The 15,379-nt window shown below is 42.3% G+C and overlaps 1 protein-coding gene across 5 annotated transcripts in view; it reads right to left on the minus strand.

Annotated features, from left to right (window-relative positions):
- The window catches only part of LOC146983911 (paired box protein Pax-7-like), a 52,730-nt gene that overhangs the window by 20,626 nt on the left and 16,725 nt on the right, over positions 1-15,379 (minus strand). For all 5 annotated transcript variants that reach the window (XM_085780697.1, XM_085780695.1, XM_085780699.1 and 2 more), the window contains 3 exons: positions 9,979-10,178; positions 1,571-1,736; positions 1,267-1,466 (listed from right to left, as the gene is read on the minus strand). In XM_085780697.1, the coding sequence (XP_085636823.1) occupies positions 1,267-1,466; positions 1,571-1,736; positions 9,979-10,178 (566 nt within the window). The remainder of the gene's footprint in view (positions 1-1,266; positions 1,467-1,570; positions 1,737-9,978; positions 10,179-15,379) is intronic.

Raw genomic sequence — 15,379 nt, forward strand, 5'->3', positions numbered from 1 at the left:
GCCAATCTGCCCTACACCAGCTCATCCTACAAACATGCCGGACTAGCAAGCCTCATGGCCTTACACTGATACAGGAGGCTGATATCTAGTTCCTTACCCAGAATCCTCATGGATACAGTATGTGTACTAATAATAATAATAATAATAATAATAATAATAATAATAATAATAATAATAATAAATTTTATTTGTAAAGCACTTTTCATAAAGTAATCTCAAAGTGCTACAGAAACCAGAAACAAAATAAACAAAAGACTAAGGGCGTATTCACACCAGGCTTGTTTGGTCCGCTTGAAACGGACTTATGGTGCGGACCTTTTGGGGAGGTGTAAATACAAACTACCGGATCAAACAAGTGGACCGAGACCACCTCTGCAGCTGGGACTCGGTTCACTTGTTTGGTCCGGACCAGAGTCCTAAACGAACCCTGGTGCGATTTGCGTCCGGTGTGAATACAAACCGAACCTTTCCCCAACCAAATGCAAAACCCAAACACCTTTTTGGATTCAACAGGCTTCCGTTGTTGTCAGAAAATGTGGAAATGATCAACAATGAGCCGTGGATCAACATGGAGCACAGATAGACACGCTGCCTCCTTGATATTTGGTCAGTGGAAAACATTTATCAGATGCTGGAGAGGATGCACCTGTCGCCGTTAAGGATGCACATTCTTAATATTCTTTTTTAACTGATTACAGAAAGTCGTTATCCGATTAATAACCGTTAACAGAAATAAATGTGACTAGGCTTATGCCGATCGGCAACGCGGCATCCTAAGAGAATGATTATGTTTTTTGTTTGTTAGTTGTTTGTTTTGTTTTTTGCTGTGCCGTGCTTTTTTCTTTTTTTTAGCGCACCATCCTTCAGACGCACATGCACGTCTGTATGTTTGTTGTCTGACCATCCTTCACGGGGACGGCTGCATAACGGCCACATAGCCTCCAAGTGATGAATAAGCACAGGACAGGTGCAACTGGAAATACTACCAAATTGAAAGGGCAGCAAGAAACGCATTCATGACCTCCATTGTGTACTTTTCGTGGAAGATCCCGCTGATAGTTTTTGTCCAATGATTGTGGGATTGTGGGACTGTGGGATACACGTGCTTTTGTTTACAAAGTTGATCCGCTTGTGAAAAAATGCGATGTGAATACAAACCGCACCAAGTAAAAAAAAACTTTCCGGACTTCCGTACTAATCGGACTTTCCTGGTGTGAATACGCCCTAAGAAAAAAAATCAGTAGCTAGTTGTCCAGCAGGACTTACCTGAGGACCGAGTCCGTTGCCGACAGGGTTGACGTGGTTGCTTGGCGCCGTAGAGCTCATGAAAGTGTCCGAGTAGCTGGAGAAGCCGTGGCGGTTGGAGGCCAGGCCGTAGGCGGAGCTGCTGTCGGTGCTGGACAGACCGCCCTGGTGCATGGTGGACGGAGGTAAGGGCTGAGGACGGTGAACTGTACCACCACCATCTACACAGCAAACACACCAGCACTTAGCTCACTCTGTCAACTGTGTGAGTGTATCTGAACAGCTCTGGTATCATGGGTGTGTGTGAGGGTGTGGTCTGGTCTACCTTGGGACAGGCTGTTGGTTGGGTAGCTGGACTCTGGCAGCTGGTATGTAGGAAGTGTTGGCATCCCTGTGGGAGGAAATCCGCCCGGCAACAGGTGATTGAATGCTGCTAGCTGATTGGCTCCAGCTTGTTTTCGCCACCTGGCCCTTCGATTGCTGAACCACACCTGTAGAAAAAGAAAAGACAATAAAAGAGAGTCATTAATCTGAATCAGTGTCACTGTGAAAAACACGGTTTGTCAGGGACAAAGGTTTCGTAAGAAGATGCACAATGTCCCAACTAACTGTCAAGGCAGATGAATGTATTCATGACAGTTGGCCTCACAAATAACATCAGTTTGCTATTTATTCATGGTGATGGTTTGAATCTTCCTGCATCAGATCATCTGGAACTGACATGACAGCAAACACAGCAGCCACTGATCTTTGACACGGGAGAGGAAGTGAACACTACGTCAGTGGAGTGTGTGTGTTTTATTATTTGTAAATGGAGTGTGTGATTAATCATGCGTGGTACTGCAGATGGCTGAATGGAGTCTCAATGGGATGAATGGAGGCCAAAGAGGAGGGAGAGGAGGTGTCAACAGCCCACAGCTAAACGCTTCACACATTACTGATCACAGCAGTAAGCACACCAACCACACCACCTCAGTGCTTCACAGGCTTCTCTTCTCTCTCCCTCTTGGATGTGGAGGAAGGAGTTCCACTCTATTATATATTATATTTAACTCTGCCTGAAGCAGAACACAGGAGCAATGAGTCTCAGAGGTAATTATAATATCATCTAAAACAAATACAAATTATATATACATTTTCTATCTAGGCTGCATGTGACTTGTGATTAGTGGCAGATATACAACAGGTGTGTTGCTCACAGAAGGCTTCATTAGCCACTCCTCTTGCCATTCCACATATGACTTGACAAAGGCCTTGTCTAGCTGAAACGTTGTCAAATACATTTCTTGCATTTGGAGCTCAGTTTTCGGCGTTTCTCTTTTCTTTCTCATCCTAACAAAGATAAAATGTGTCACAATATTGTTGTGTCCTGTGAACAACAAGTGTTGTGTTGTGTTGCCACAGAGATGCCCTGACTAACAAAGGAACATGTTTGTCGGGCACAAAGTCCAACAAAAATTACATCATCAATTTTTTTTGGGGGGGGGTGCAATGGAATTCAAAAGTGTAGCTATACACAGTAGGAAAACACTTCTGTTTACATATAGCCTAAGTCAGGATTACATGAGCCATGAACTAAGCCTGGCTCCAGTCCGCTGACCGTTATATCCAGTAGTTCTCCAGATGAAAGTTCAACTTCAGTTTCACTCTCATTTTCCCTCATGCATGAAGCACAAATTGAAGGAGCAAGATATGGTTTTACAGAGGTAAGATACCTCACTGGTCACATGACTTCCTGTCTAAAATGTCAGATGTGAACCTGTTCGATGTTCAGGAGTAATGTAAAACAGACATACATCTGCACGTTCAAACCATGTTCAAGTAACAGACAGAAGCCTTATGTGTGAGATATTACCACCTGTCCACAGCTGCCGTGTAATTTCATAGGGCTTGAAAAAAAAAAGCACATGCACGCACAGGCATGCACATACACACATGCACACACCTTCTCCCTGCTCCAGTAATGTGAGCCAAATAAGGCAGATTGTGAAATCACAAAGGTGTGTATTGCCAAAAGCTAAACTGTGCTCATTTTCAGCTCAGCAGGGCAGTAATTTCCAAGTTCTTAATTAAAGCCAAGTAAAAGTCAGAGGCTCAGAGCGAGTCCCAGCCTGTGACTGAGCAGAGAGCTCTCAGAACCAGAATCTGCCTCTGCTCCACCATGTGCTCCTCACACAGCCTGTCCCACATTAGGAGACTAAGGTAACGGCATTTTTATCATTTGCACCATTTGAATCAATCCATACAATACTACCCACAAGTTAATACATGCATACACCACACACGCAGCACACATCCAGGGCGGTAGCAGGATTCTATGTATTGCCTCAAGCTCTCCTCTCGCTCACTTTCTCCAGGAATCTGCCTTTTTCATTTGGAGCAAATGAAAATATGCCTTTCAAGTGGAGAAAATCATTTGGAGTCCTATTTCTGTACAGGAGACTCTAATAATTAGAACAGGTGCTGCTGCCCCGAGGTCCTTCTGCAACAGAAGCAGAAGTAGAGTCTGACTGTCCAACTCCCTCTGCAGCACACAGACATGATGAAAAAAGAGCATCAGTGTGTGAGGAAAGGAGCTGATGTCCATGAGAGACAGCCAGCCAGATTCAAATCTCATTGTAAAGGCCTATAGATTACACACACATAGGCTGCCCTCTGTCTCTCACTGTTTTCTCCTGCTTTTGTCGCTCTTTCTCTACAGAATTATTTTGTCTACAGAAAAGACTCTCTCAGTTTTGTCTCTTGCTCCCATGCCTGCTTTAGATCCGTAGACAGCTGGTTTATATAAGAGGCAACTCTCACCTGACACACCCATATTAGAAATACTTCACCTCCATTAGCATCTGCAACAACCTCAACATGAGTGCATCAAAGCAAACAGAAAGCAGATGCTTCGTTGCATCGAATACTTTGGTGAAAAGTAAGACCAGAGGTTTCTTAGTTTTCTGACATAAGATGCAGACAACAAGGTAAACAATGCTATTAATAATATTTGCTATCAGTACACGTACCGCTCCTCCATTGTCTTGTAGATTTGAGCCAAGATTGATCAATGTATCTCACTTTATGCAGATGATGTGGTTCTGTACCTCTCACGCCTCCCTCCATAGATCTCATAAATACATTTAAATATTTAAATATTGTATGACTATAATTGAGTGAATTCATGCCTCTTCAATGTGACTTGAGGCCTCAAGTTCTTAAAAACCTACTCTTTCATTTTGCTACAGAAAGAAAATACCATCTAGGAGTTGTTGTGGCTATAAACCAGGTTGATTTATCAGCTGAATCTTTTGAACAAAATAGAAAAGTTTAAATCTAACACTGAAACCAGGACACTACTCATTTAATGTCAGGATGTGTTAATGCAATTAATACTGGTGGTGGTACCCCCCAGGTTCCTCTGCCTTTTTCAAATAATTAGATTGTTCTGCTTGGCCGCTCCAAGTGCTTCTAGTTTAAAATATCTGAACTTTGAAAAAAGTAGCCCATTTACAGGGGCTAATAACTTGCTAGCAGATACTATCACTACTATCGTTTTTTAAGATGTGGTCCCGAACAGTTCAAAGGATCAGTTCCAAGTTCCTCCAGCCTGCATTTCAAAGTGTCCTTTGGAAACCCACAAACCCAAATATTCCCCTAATGTATCATTGGTGTGTGTGTGTGTGTGTGTGTGTGTGTGTGTGTGTGTGTGTGTGTTTTATCAGTTATCATGACAACAAAGCTATGCTAGGCTAGGTTGAAGCACCACACTGCCTAAGAAAAACACCATATTATTATTATTATTGTTATTATTATTATTATTATTATTATTATTATTATTATTATTATTATTATTATTATTATTATTATTATTATTATTATTATTAATATTATTAACTCTTTCGCGACCATTGACGAGTAAACTCGTCACAGCCTGCCGAACGTTCACGACCATCGACGAGTTAAAGGACAATTCCAGGCGAATTCAACTCAGGGGTGTATTTTCATATCATTTTAGGTCTAAAAGAATGAATCTGAAGATTTTCAGTTTAATCGCTCCTGTTTTGCGGTAGTTGCGTCTGTCCGCGCATCGCCACGGCAGCAATGAATGGGAGTGGATGTAAGTTCCGCTGTTTAGGCTGTTTCCAGCCCTCAAAGCCGCAATTTTTTTCCACAGACAGCCTCAGATGGCTACTCAAACATGCACCGAGAAGTTTATTTACTTCAAGCAAGCCGACATGTTTGTAAAAGTCGATGTAATTCAAAGTCTCCCGGAGTCTCGCGCGAGCCCGAAGTTGCAGTGCTGGTGTATTCAGGCGCAGTAGGAGCTACCGCTTGTGTCATAAACACAGGAATATCAACTCTTTACTTGCTTGAAGTGTACATTTTTTTCCACAGACAGCATCAGATGGCTACTCAAAGATGCGCCGAGAAGTTTTTTTTACTTGACGCAAGTAAAGAGTTGATATTCCTGTGTTTATGACACAAACGGTAGCTTTTCCCACTGCACCTGAACACACCGAGCACGGCAACTGGGTCTCGCGCGAGACTCCAGGAGACTTTGAATTAGATCTAGTTTTACAAACATGTCGGCTTGCTTGAAGTAAATAAACTTCTCGGTGCATGTTTGAGTAGCCATCTGACGCTGTCTGTGGAAAAAAATTGCGGCTTTGAGGGCTGGAAACAGCCTAAACAGCGGAACTTACATCCACTCCCATTCATTGCTGCCGTGGCGATGCGCGGACAGACGCAACTACCGCAAAACAGGAGCGATTAAACTGAAAATCTTCAGATTCATTCTTTTAGACCTAAAATGATATGAAAATACACCCCTGAGTTGAATTCGCCTGGAATTGTCCTTTAACTCGTCAAAACCGTTTTTTTTTTTACAGATTGTGATAATAGACACTCTCAGGTACCCTGTGTGTGAATATGGTAGTCCTCTGATATGTAAAAACTGTTTTAAACTACAATCAAAACATAATGTTTTTTATAAACTGTGTGATCTTGGTTTTGTTTGAGTAATCGGTCTCCTTGAATGCTGCTCTGGGGACAGCGTGCAGCGTGCTGTGCGGCTGTCGGCTACAGTGTTGCGACTTTCTCGCTAAATCTGGCGACTTTTCAAACCCTCTCGGCGACTTTTTTTTTTTTTGACAAAAGCGACTGGCGACAAATCTAGCGACTTTTTCCGGTGCTGTTACAAACGTTTCTGGTTTGGAGACTCAGATCTGAAAGCCCGTTATCTCTGCTGTTTTCACCGTGCAGTGGAGCGGGCGCTGTGACCGGCCGCCCCCGCCCCGAAGCACTCACTGGCGGCCAGTCACACAGGAGTGTCACGGAGCTGCTCCGCTGCAGCCAGAGACCCGCACCGCTGCACTCCACGCCGCCACACCCCCCAGATTTGCCTACAAATATACTTATTTAGCCGTAGAAATTATTTGGGAGACATGCCACACTGCAGAGTACCGGTAAAATGAGCCGATTGCCACTTGACACAAAAGTGCATTTTTCTCTGAAACTAGAGCGGGAGCTCCGTTTTTGGAGAAACCCAGCTCTCTTCTTCTCCTTCGTACTCACGAACGAAACGGCGGAAAAACTCACCGTTTTTTCGAGGAGCACGTTGGAAAGTCACTCTTCAACCACGTGAAAACCATTTGTTTCTAGGTGATGTACAGAGTTCGGTTCGATGTGAGAAAAAAGGTAAAAAATAGCCAAAAACATGTGGTCCGGAGCGGATGTGCTGAGCAATTAGTGTGGTCGCAAAAGAGTTAATAATAATAATAATAATAATAATAATAATAATAATACATTTAGTGGAATAAAACATACAATTTTAACCTGAAGCAGAATTGGCATAAAAGAAAAAAAAATAGCCTGAATTTCACTAATACATTCACCACACACTTCATTCTACCACTGACACTTTCTATTGAGTAGAGCAGGTGGATGATGCAAGTTGATGACATGTCTCCTCTTGCATCAGGAGTTTTTGTTTTTTATTTACATCAAAGCTCTTCATTTATTGTCCCATCTGACAGGCCTCAAAATTGAAATGGTACAGTGTGACACAAGCTGTGACCAAGACTGTAGTGGACCCATCTTTCACTGTGATATGTATGTTGTCACACAGTTTGTAGGCGCCTCAGAGGATCCATGCCAAGCTCCATATATTTTCTGATTGATTGTCCCCACTCTGTTTAAGTTTATTACAGTTTTTCTCCATTGGTTTGGCTCATTGGCAATTGTTCACAACACTGTCTTAGTACATGTCTCAATGTCTCAGTACATCTTTGTTTAAAGGGATAATTCAACATTGGCCCACTGCCATAATCCCTGTAGTCATAGCGGTAGGTTTGTTACCTTTAATTGTCGGTGCAAGCTGTTTTGAGAACGGCACAGCAGAGCTGTGAGCTGCTCAGAGCTACGCTACGGAGGCTAATGGAATTTCTTGGTTTCCTTCATCAAATACACAATCCAACAACTCCAAAACGCTCTCAGAAGTAACTCTAAGAGCAGCATCAGTCAATTGAGTTTGAAAATGGGTCATAGGTAGCAAGTGTAGATCAACTGAAAACTAGAAGGACCATCTGCAAAGGTTTCATTATGCACAAAGGGAGGTCTGTCACCACAGCATTGTAATAGTCGATAAAAGTCAAGAGCTGAGTGGTCAAGTATGGCCTGATTTTTCTTCATCCATGTAGATTTGTCAAGTCAGGGAAGCATCTCACACTGGAGGAAGTGGCTGACACACCAATGGCTAGAAAGGTGCAGCCTGAAGGGCAGTACAGAGGTTCTGGTAGATCAGTAGGACCCCAAGTATGGATAGTGTACATTGAAAGTTGATTGTGCCAGTATGGATTAGAAAACCATGAGTCCTGATGGAACATAACAACAAAAGTGGGTGAAAACAGGACAGCAAAGATCTTGAGGGACTTCAGGTTCCAGACTGACTGATGGTGCAGAGGAGGGCAGTTGTGATAGATTTGGCAATCCCATATGACAGCAACAGCAGAGAGAAGGAGCATGAACAGACTTGAGAAGTACCAGGGGCTGAAAGAGCAACTGGAACAAAAAGTGGTCCCAGAGGCAAAGGAATATTAGAGGCTGTAACCACCACACTGGGAGAGTAGCTGCTTCCAGGTATCTGAGGTCTGGAAAACCAGTTAGGACCATAAGCCTCAAACTCCCAGGCCCCTGGTGAAAAACCCACTCTTGAGGATGATCCACACTACATGGGGAGGAGAGGGAGATTCTTTAACACATATCCCACCACATTCCTTATTTCCATTACAGGAACTTGGCAACCCTATTGAGAGTTGGCAAGTCAACATGAGTGAGGACCCTTTGATACAGTTGAAAGCCTCAGAGCAAGTGGAACATTCAACCTCAAGGTGTGACCATTTGCCAAATGTACATGAACTGTTCCTTTTTAACATCTGACTGAAAACCGTGTCAGTGAATGTACCGTGGTAGTTGTGGGGTCTGCAGGTATCAGAGAGTGCAACGGTTTCCATGCCACACTGGATTCCTGCTCTCTTGGTTTTCCTGGGTCTTGATGGATCCATGTTGCTGTTGTGGATTAAAGCTCCCATGAGACGGCCTGAGACTCTTATGTGATCTGCTGTGAATTTTTCTGTGAGTAGTGGGCTTGAAAGTGGTGGGAAACACAGATACCAGCCAAGATGTTGGGGAGTGAGACATTCATGAGGAATGCAGCCCCCACCCCACAGCTGAACACCTAACAGCTGTTGTGAGAGCTCTGCAGTGGTTTTGCCAACACCACTGGGACAATGTGGAACTGTCAAAACACAGAGCAAGCACAGTGTCCTTCAGCATTACGCACACATGGGTGAATATTAGATGGGGTCATCATGTACATGAACTTCCATCTATAGTATCATACTAATACAATATCTTGTCAAATTGATCCAATCATACAGGTCTGAGAAGAACAACAGAGCAGAGTTGAATGGGAAAAGCAACAGCAGTGAGTGCTGGACAATTCAAAGAGGAGGTGACCATGTGACTCTTCAGTTAGAGTGTTATCCAGTTATTCTTAGGATTAACTCAAGTTTTCTCACCTTAACCTGAGCAGATCACCATGGTAACCTATATTCTGTCAGGTCGTTAATTGGTGGTAACACCAATTAACGACCTGACTACAGACCAATGAGATCAGTAGAAAATTTAGAAATGTGGGCTCATTACCCCTACACGGACAGAAGAGTTCACAATATAGTGACAGATAGTAAAGGTTCATCATCTTTGCTTGTGTCCACTGTTTTTGAAACAGAGGAGAGTTTACAGTAACAACTACATAACACCTCTTATAGATTCATTGACTGAACAAAGATTTTTTTTGTTAATCCAACAGGCATCGTGACAGTGATAAAGCATTTACTCTCATCTTCATCACTGCAGCTCAGAATAACATGAGGAGACTCTGTGACGAGCTGAAATAAAAACTAAACCTTGTAATCAGACAAATCAACCTGGAACCAGCAGATTGAAGTTACAGTCTCATCTGGTTTACCAGCCTGGGTAAAACACCCCCCACTACCCTAAGGAGCAGGTCAGTCAGATAGCCTGGGACTGGGAACAACTAGATAATAATCTTGATCTGAATCAAAGTTGGCCTGTTATGTACAAGACCATGGTTTTACAGATCCAGACCAGATGGTTTTTTGCTATAGTGTGTATGTGTAGTGCGTGCAGGAAACAGAGGAGCATGGATGGATGGATGGATGTTACCTGGACCCTGGCCTCAGTCAGTTTGGTTCTCTGGGCCAGCTCCTCCCTGGTGTAGATGTCGGGATAGTGGGTTCTTTCAAAAGCCTTCTCCAGCTCCTCCAGCTGCTCCGCTGTGAATGTGGTCCGACTCCGGCGCTGCTTCCTCTTCAGGGGGAGGTCGGGCTCTGACTCCACATCCGAGACTTCATCCATCCGACTGCCTGGACAAACACACACAGGGGACACTTCATGTCAGCAGGGCTCATTTCAAAATGTCACAACACACTTCGTTTTTTTCCTTAAAATGTAATTTATTCAACGTTTAGATAGATAGAACGATAGATAGAACGATAGATAGAACAATAGATAGATAGAACGATAGATAGATAGAACGATAGATAGATAGAACGATAGATAGATAGAACGATAGATAGATAGATAGATAGATAGATAGATAGATAGATAGATAGATAGATAGATAGATAGATAGATAGATAGATAGATAGATAGATAGATAGATAGATAGATAGATAGATAGATAGATAGAATGATAGATAGAACAATAGAATGATAGAACGATAGATAGAACGATAGATAGAATGATAGATAGATAGAACGATAGATAGAACGATAGATAGAACGATAGATAGAACGATAGAACGATAGAACAATAGATAGATAAATAGATAGATAGATAGATAGATAGATAGATAGATAGATAGATAGATAGATAGATAGATAGATAGATAGATAGATAGATAGATAGATAGATAGATAGATAGATGGAGCGATAGATAGAACGATAGATAGATAGATCTAGCAGTAGGCAGCAACTTCCATTGCAGAGAGAAGGAAGCAGATGAAGGAGCAGCTCAGCCTCCAATGGTGTCTTTACAGTATGTGGTTATTTATATGACAAAACACTTTCCCTTGTTCTCAGTGAGAACAAATTTGTATCTAAACCTGCATATCCCAGCATCCCCCAGGGCACAGTGCTGAGAGTTGCAGCGTAATAAAGGGTGCTAATCTCTCCAGACCACCTTGGTGATGTGTGTAACACCATTCTTTCAGTGTGGGCCTAAGGGCAGCCCAGACAAACACACTGGCAGGCTGAAAATAGTCCGAAAACATTTATTGTGCAGTTGATTTCACTCACTCACAGACACACATACACACACACACACACACACACACACACACACACATGTCCACGCTGCTGCTCAGAAGGAGCCATGGAAGATTATCTGATACATGCAGATATCCATTTCAAATGAAGCTGCCAACCAGGATTGGAGAGTATTTATAATGAGATATAATGCTCCACTGTATGTTAGTGACATCCTGGTCCACATGAAAACAGATCAGATGTCATGTGGGATCTCCCAGATTACTATATAATATATATGTATATGAACTTCTACAACAAATGAAAGACTGAATATCTGACAAAACACCTGGAAATAACAAGTCAAACTTTTGAATGCTGACTAAAATCTTTTTCACATTTTTATAAAACAAGATGGTTACAGGAGTATTGTCCAGTCATGCTCAACTTAAAATACTGTTACTTTGAATAAATTCTAATTCTAAGTACAAGTCAAATTACTCAGATGAACGTACACAGCCAGCCAGTCAAATAATGCCAGCAGCTACATGCACTCAGGGATTAAAACATTGAGAATAAGTGAACTGCAGCCCTGAAATAAGTTTTAAAAAGTTACCTTTTATGAATTAGGTATGTAGAATATGGACGAACAGCATAATAACACTTGGTCATAATGTATTACCTGTTTTATCTTAATCTTTTTTTATGATGAGACAAAGCCTGTTCAACAGCATTTCATTTTCCAGATGTAACAACAGTGAAATACTGAGCCACTGACATCAGACATGGTTCTTGTTGGCCAGTTCTGCTCATTTAAAGAGCAAAACGCATACAGGCACTGTGATGGAGGTGAGTGTATATGGAGCAGCTTCACTGAGGGATCAACACCACTCTTCCTCAGGATCATTCTCATGTGGAGAGTGCTGTCCAACACTTCACTCCATAATCCACGGCTGAGATGTGGAGACTGTGGAGGCTGCAGGAAATGGTTCACATCATAATCATCCTCATCACATCATCAGTGACCTCCTATCCTGTGGCTGCAGACACAGTCGCCCTGCTCCTCCAGTCTCCTTTCATTTGTCTCCGTATGTATCTGTAATATAAATATGTTGCAGCGCAAGGAATTCTGGGTATTTACTGTGAAGACTCCACCTGAACATTTCTCCCCAGTTTATTGATTTGTTTGTGTGAGCACATTCATTCTCAAATTGCTCATGTGCTGGTGAAGTAAGGAGATAAAAGGCCCGTCAAACGGGCTGAGACAACTACAGGGTCAGCTCTGTAGTTTAATTAAACAAGGAATTATGGGATTAGTACGCAGCTCCCATTACAGGCCACTGGAAGAGTCTCAGGGAGAATATCTTTTTGTATTCTCCCCTAGCTGTGCCCCTTGAAAGCTCCCGCTAGAGAATTCTCAACGGATTACATGTGGCCACAGGACATGCTGCTGCATTAATTAAATCAATTCTTTTACCATGCAAAGATTTGTTTTCCTATAAACGCAGGTAAAAAAAAAAGAAGAAAAAAAGCATATATATATTTATGCACATGCACATCTTTAAAGAAAGCCTCCATGTACTGTATATGTGTTGTTTGTTGCTGGTAGGTTGGTGCAGCAGCAGCAGCGGTGGGGTGTGGGGTGTGGGGGTGTTTGCTTGCAGAGCAATTTGGCACTAACTCAGCGTGACAACACTTGAGGCCGCTGCAGTGGGCTGGGATCACTTTCCAAAAGGCACCGCCGAGTCCTCGGGGTGCAGCTGCAGCGGGATGGACTCTATTTGTTTTCCCTCCACATGCTGCTGGATTTAGGAGGAGGAGCGGGGCAGAGATGGAGGAGAGGGAGGAGAGGAGTACAAATGAAGCTCTCTCGCCTCACGCTCTTTTCTCTCTGTCTGACTCGTCTTCTCTCTCTGGGCTGAATTTGGCCGGTGGCTGAGGAGGTTTTGGTTTTTTTGTTGTTGTTGTTGTTTTTATTGTTTGTCTGTTTCTTTCTTTTCATTCACCTTATTACCAAACCACTTTGCCTCTTTGCTTTTCCTCCCAGTGATGTTAACAATCCACATATTAACATGACACAAGGTAAATCACGGCTGTAGCTCCCAGGTGCAGGATTTTACAGCTCTCCATGTTGGAACGACTGAGGTTCCAAAGAAGAGCTGGCTCCAAAATGCCAAGAACTGAGTGGTCAAAAATAATAATAAATCAATTAATTAGCATAACAAGCTGGGCCTGACCAATCAGCTGATTCTGTGTATATGTTGGCTGACAGGAAACAATATGAAGACTTTTTCGTGCCTTCAACCTTAACTTTGCAGCTGAACTGTAAACTGTCTGGGTTTGATTTGAGAAAAATTATGTTAGTGTTCATTTGATTTATTTTATTTGATTCTTTCATTTAACATCTTTGCTCCACACAACAGTGTAGGACTGACTCAGGCTTGTGAAAAGAAAAGATGTAATTATTTATTATAAGCTTTTGCCTTTTTGTCCTTATTTTAATCTATTTTAGTGATATTTCCCAAGACTTTCATGGCTGCACTGAGGTCATTTTGAACAATTACAAAGTATTTACTGTTTAACAGTAAAATGTTGAGCCTCCAGTACAGATTTATCACAAGTATTTGAGATATCATTGCAAAAATATCCCTCATGTTTAAAGCAACATTGCGGAGTTTCAGCTCAGTGCTCCCACCATCTGGTTGAGAAGCGCTATAGTCTGGGGGGAAAAACGAAAACGAAACTTATCAGCCAGCGCATCCAGCGTCTATTCCCATTAATAAACGACAGTATTTCCCACATGTTTGCAAGGAGACTGTGTGGCGGGTGGTCGGGGGAGGGGGGGAGGGGGTGTGTGGGTGGCGGGGGGCAGCGGCGGCGACGACGACCGGAGGAGAACCGTAAGTTTCGCTTTTACCCACCACGTCTCTCTCCGACGCAGAGGGGAGGGGGGGAGGAGGGGGGGGCGGTGTTTCGTACCCGTGCAGGGAAGTTACATAGTGCAGTTTCAGCCGACGCGACCCCGCTCAGGCTGCGGCGGCAGCACCATTCATCCTATTAACCATTTTTCTATCACTGCAATGAGTCTGGAAACATTATTTTAAGGCCGAAAAACTCCGCAATGTTACTTTAATGTTAACATGATGTATATTGAGTTATTTGTATTTTTTACTCCCTAACATCAGTATCAGCATCAGCCAGCATCTGCATTGGACAGTCCCTGAACTTTGTTTGTGCAGAGTCTTTGTGAAGATAACTAAGTCCAGACTGACTCTCAGACTGAGCTGTGTCTGATCCTTGTTGCTGCTCCTCAGCTGCTGCACTTGGATCAGACTCAGTTCACCTGCTTCACTCTGTGCACTTTGACTTTCACTCTCATTTCTGATCAGTTTGACAGTGTAAAGGTTTTTTTTACTTAAATATTATTGGTTTTGTTTTCTCTCACTGTGCTCCTCAGAGCTCTCTGTAGGACTCTGTCCCCACCAGAGGGGACAGGACCTGGACCTGCTGTGTCCTCATGTTAAAGCCACCTACCTCACACATTTTACATGTATCTTTTTTTCACACTGTCTGTTTATTTTTATTTCAGTAATTTTGATTTTCACTTCTTTACTTCCACTTTCTGAACCATGTGTTATGCATTTTTCCCCTGTAGATTACTATGTGACTATTGAATATCTTATATAGAATTAGGGAAACAAGACTGCACTTATAAAAGATGTATAAATGGGTTATTAGTTCAGTTGTTACCGCTTCACTCATATAGATAAACAATTGTAAGCAAGATATAACACAGTGTTCCTGCACACGCAGGTTCACTCTTTGGCAAAAGTTAATGCTAACGAATGAATGCTAAGTTCATCAGTAAATTACTATTATTCATAAGTGGTAATTCTTTTTACAATAAATTGTAAAATGTTACCTATTAATCTGATTAGTGTGTAGTGAACATAAGCCTGCATAAGTGTAGGAAAACTGTCTCTGAAGTTATTTATTAATGATTCATAACAACTTTATTACAAACCCTTTATAAGTGTAGTCTTATTGTAGAGTGGTACCAGAAATAGATAGTGTTTGGCTGATGGGGAGACTCTGAGCTTTCCCATAACTAAAGCTCTGTTCTCATCCTCCTCTGTTGTATAGAGGCACACAAGTCACATCAGAGGCAAACACAATCCATAAAATCTCTTTTTAAACTGGTCCGATCTAACTGGTTAATGAGAACCTAACCCTCCTAAATACATTTGTTAAATGTGGAGCAGATGGTTCATTATGTCACTGCCTGATATCCAGACTTTCTGGATGTATCTTAATGAG

This window comes from Trachurus japonicus, chromosome 7 (assembly GCF_045865225.1).
Source record: "Trachurus japonicus isolate A0001 chromosome 7, Traja_1.0".
Lineage (NCBI taxonomy): Eukaryota > Metazoa > Chordata > Actinopteri > Carangiformes > Carangidae > Trachurus > Trachurus japonicus.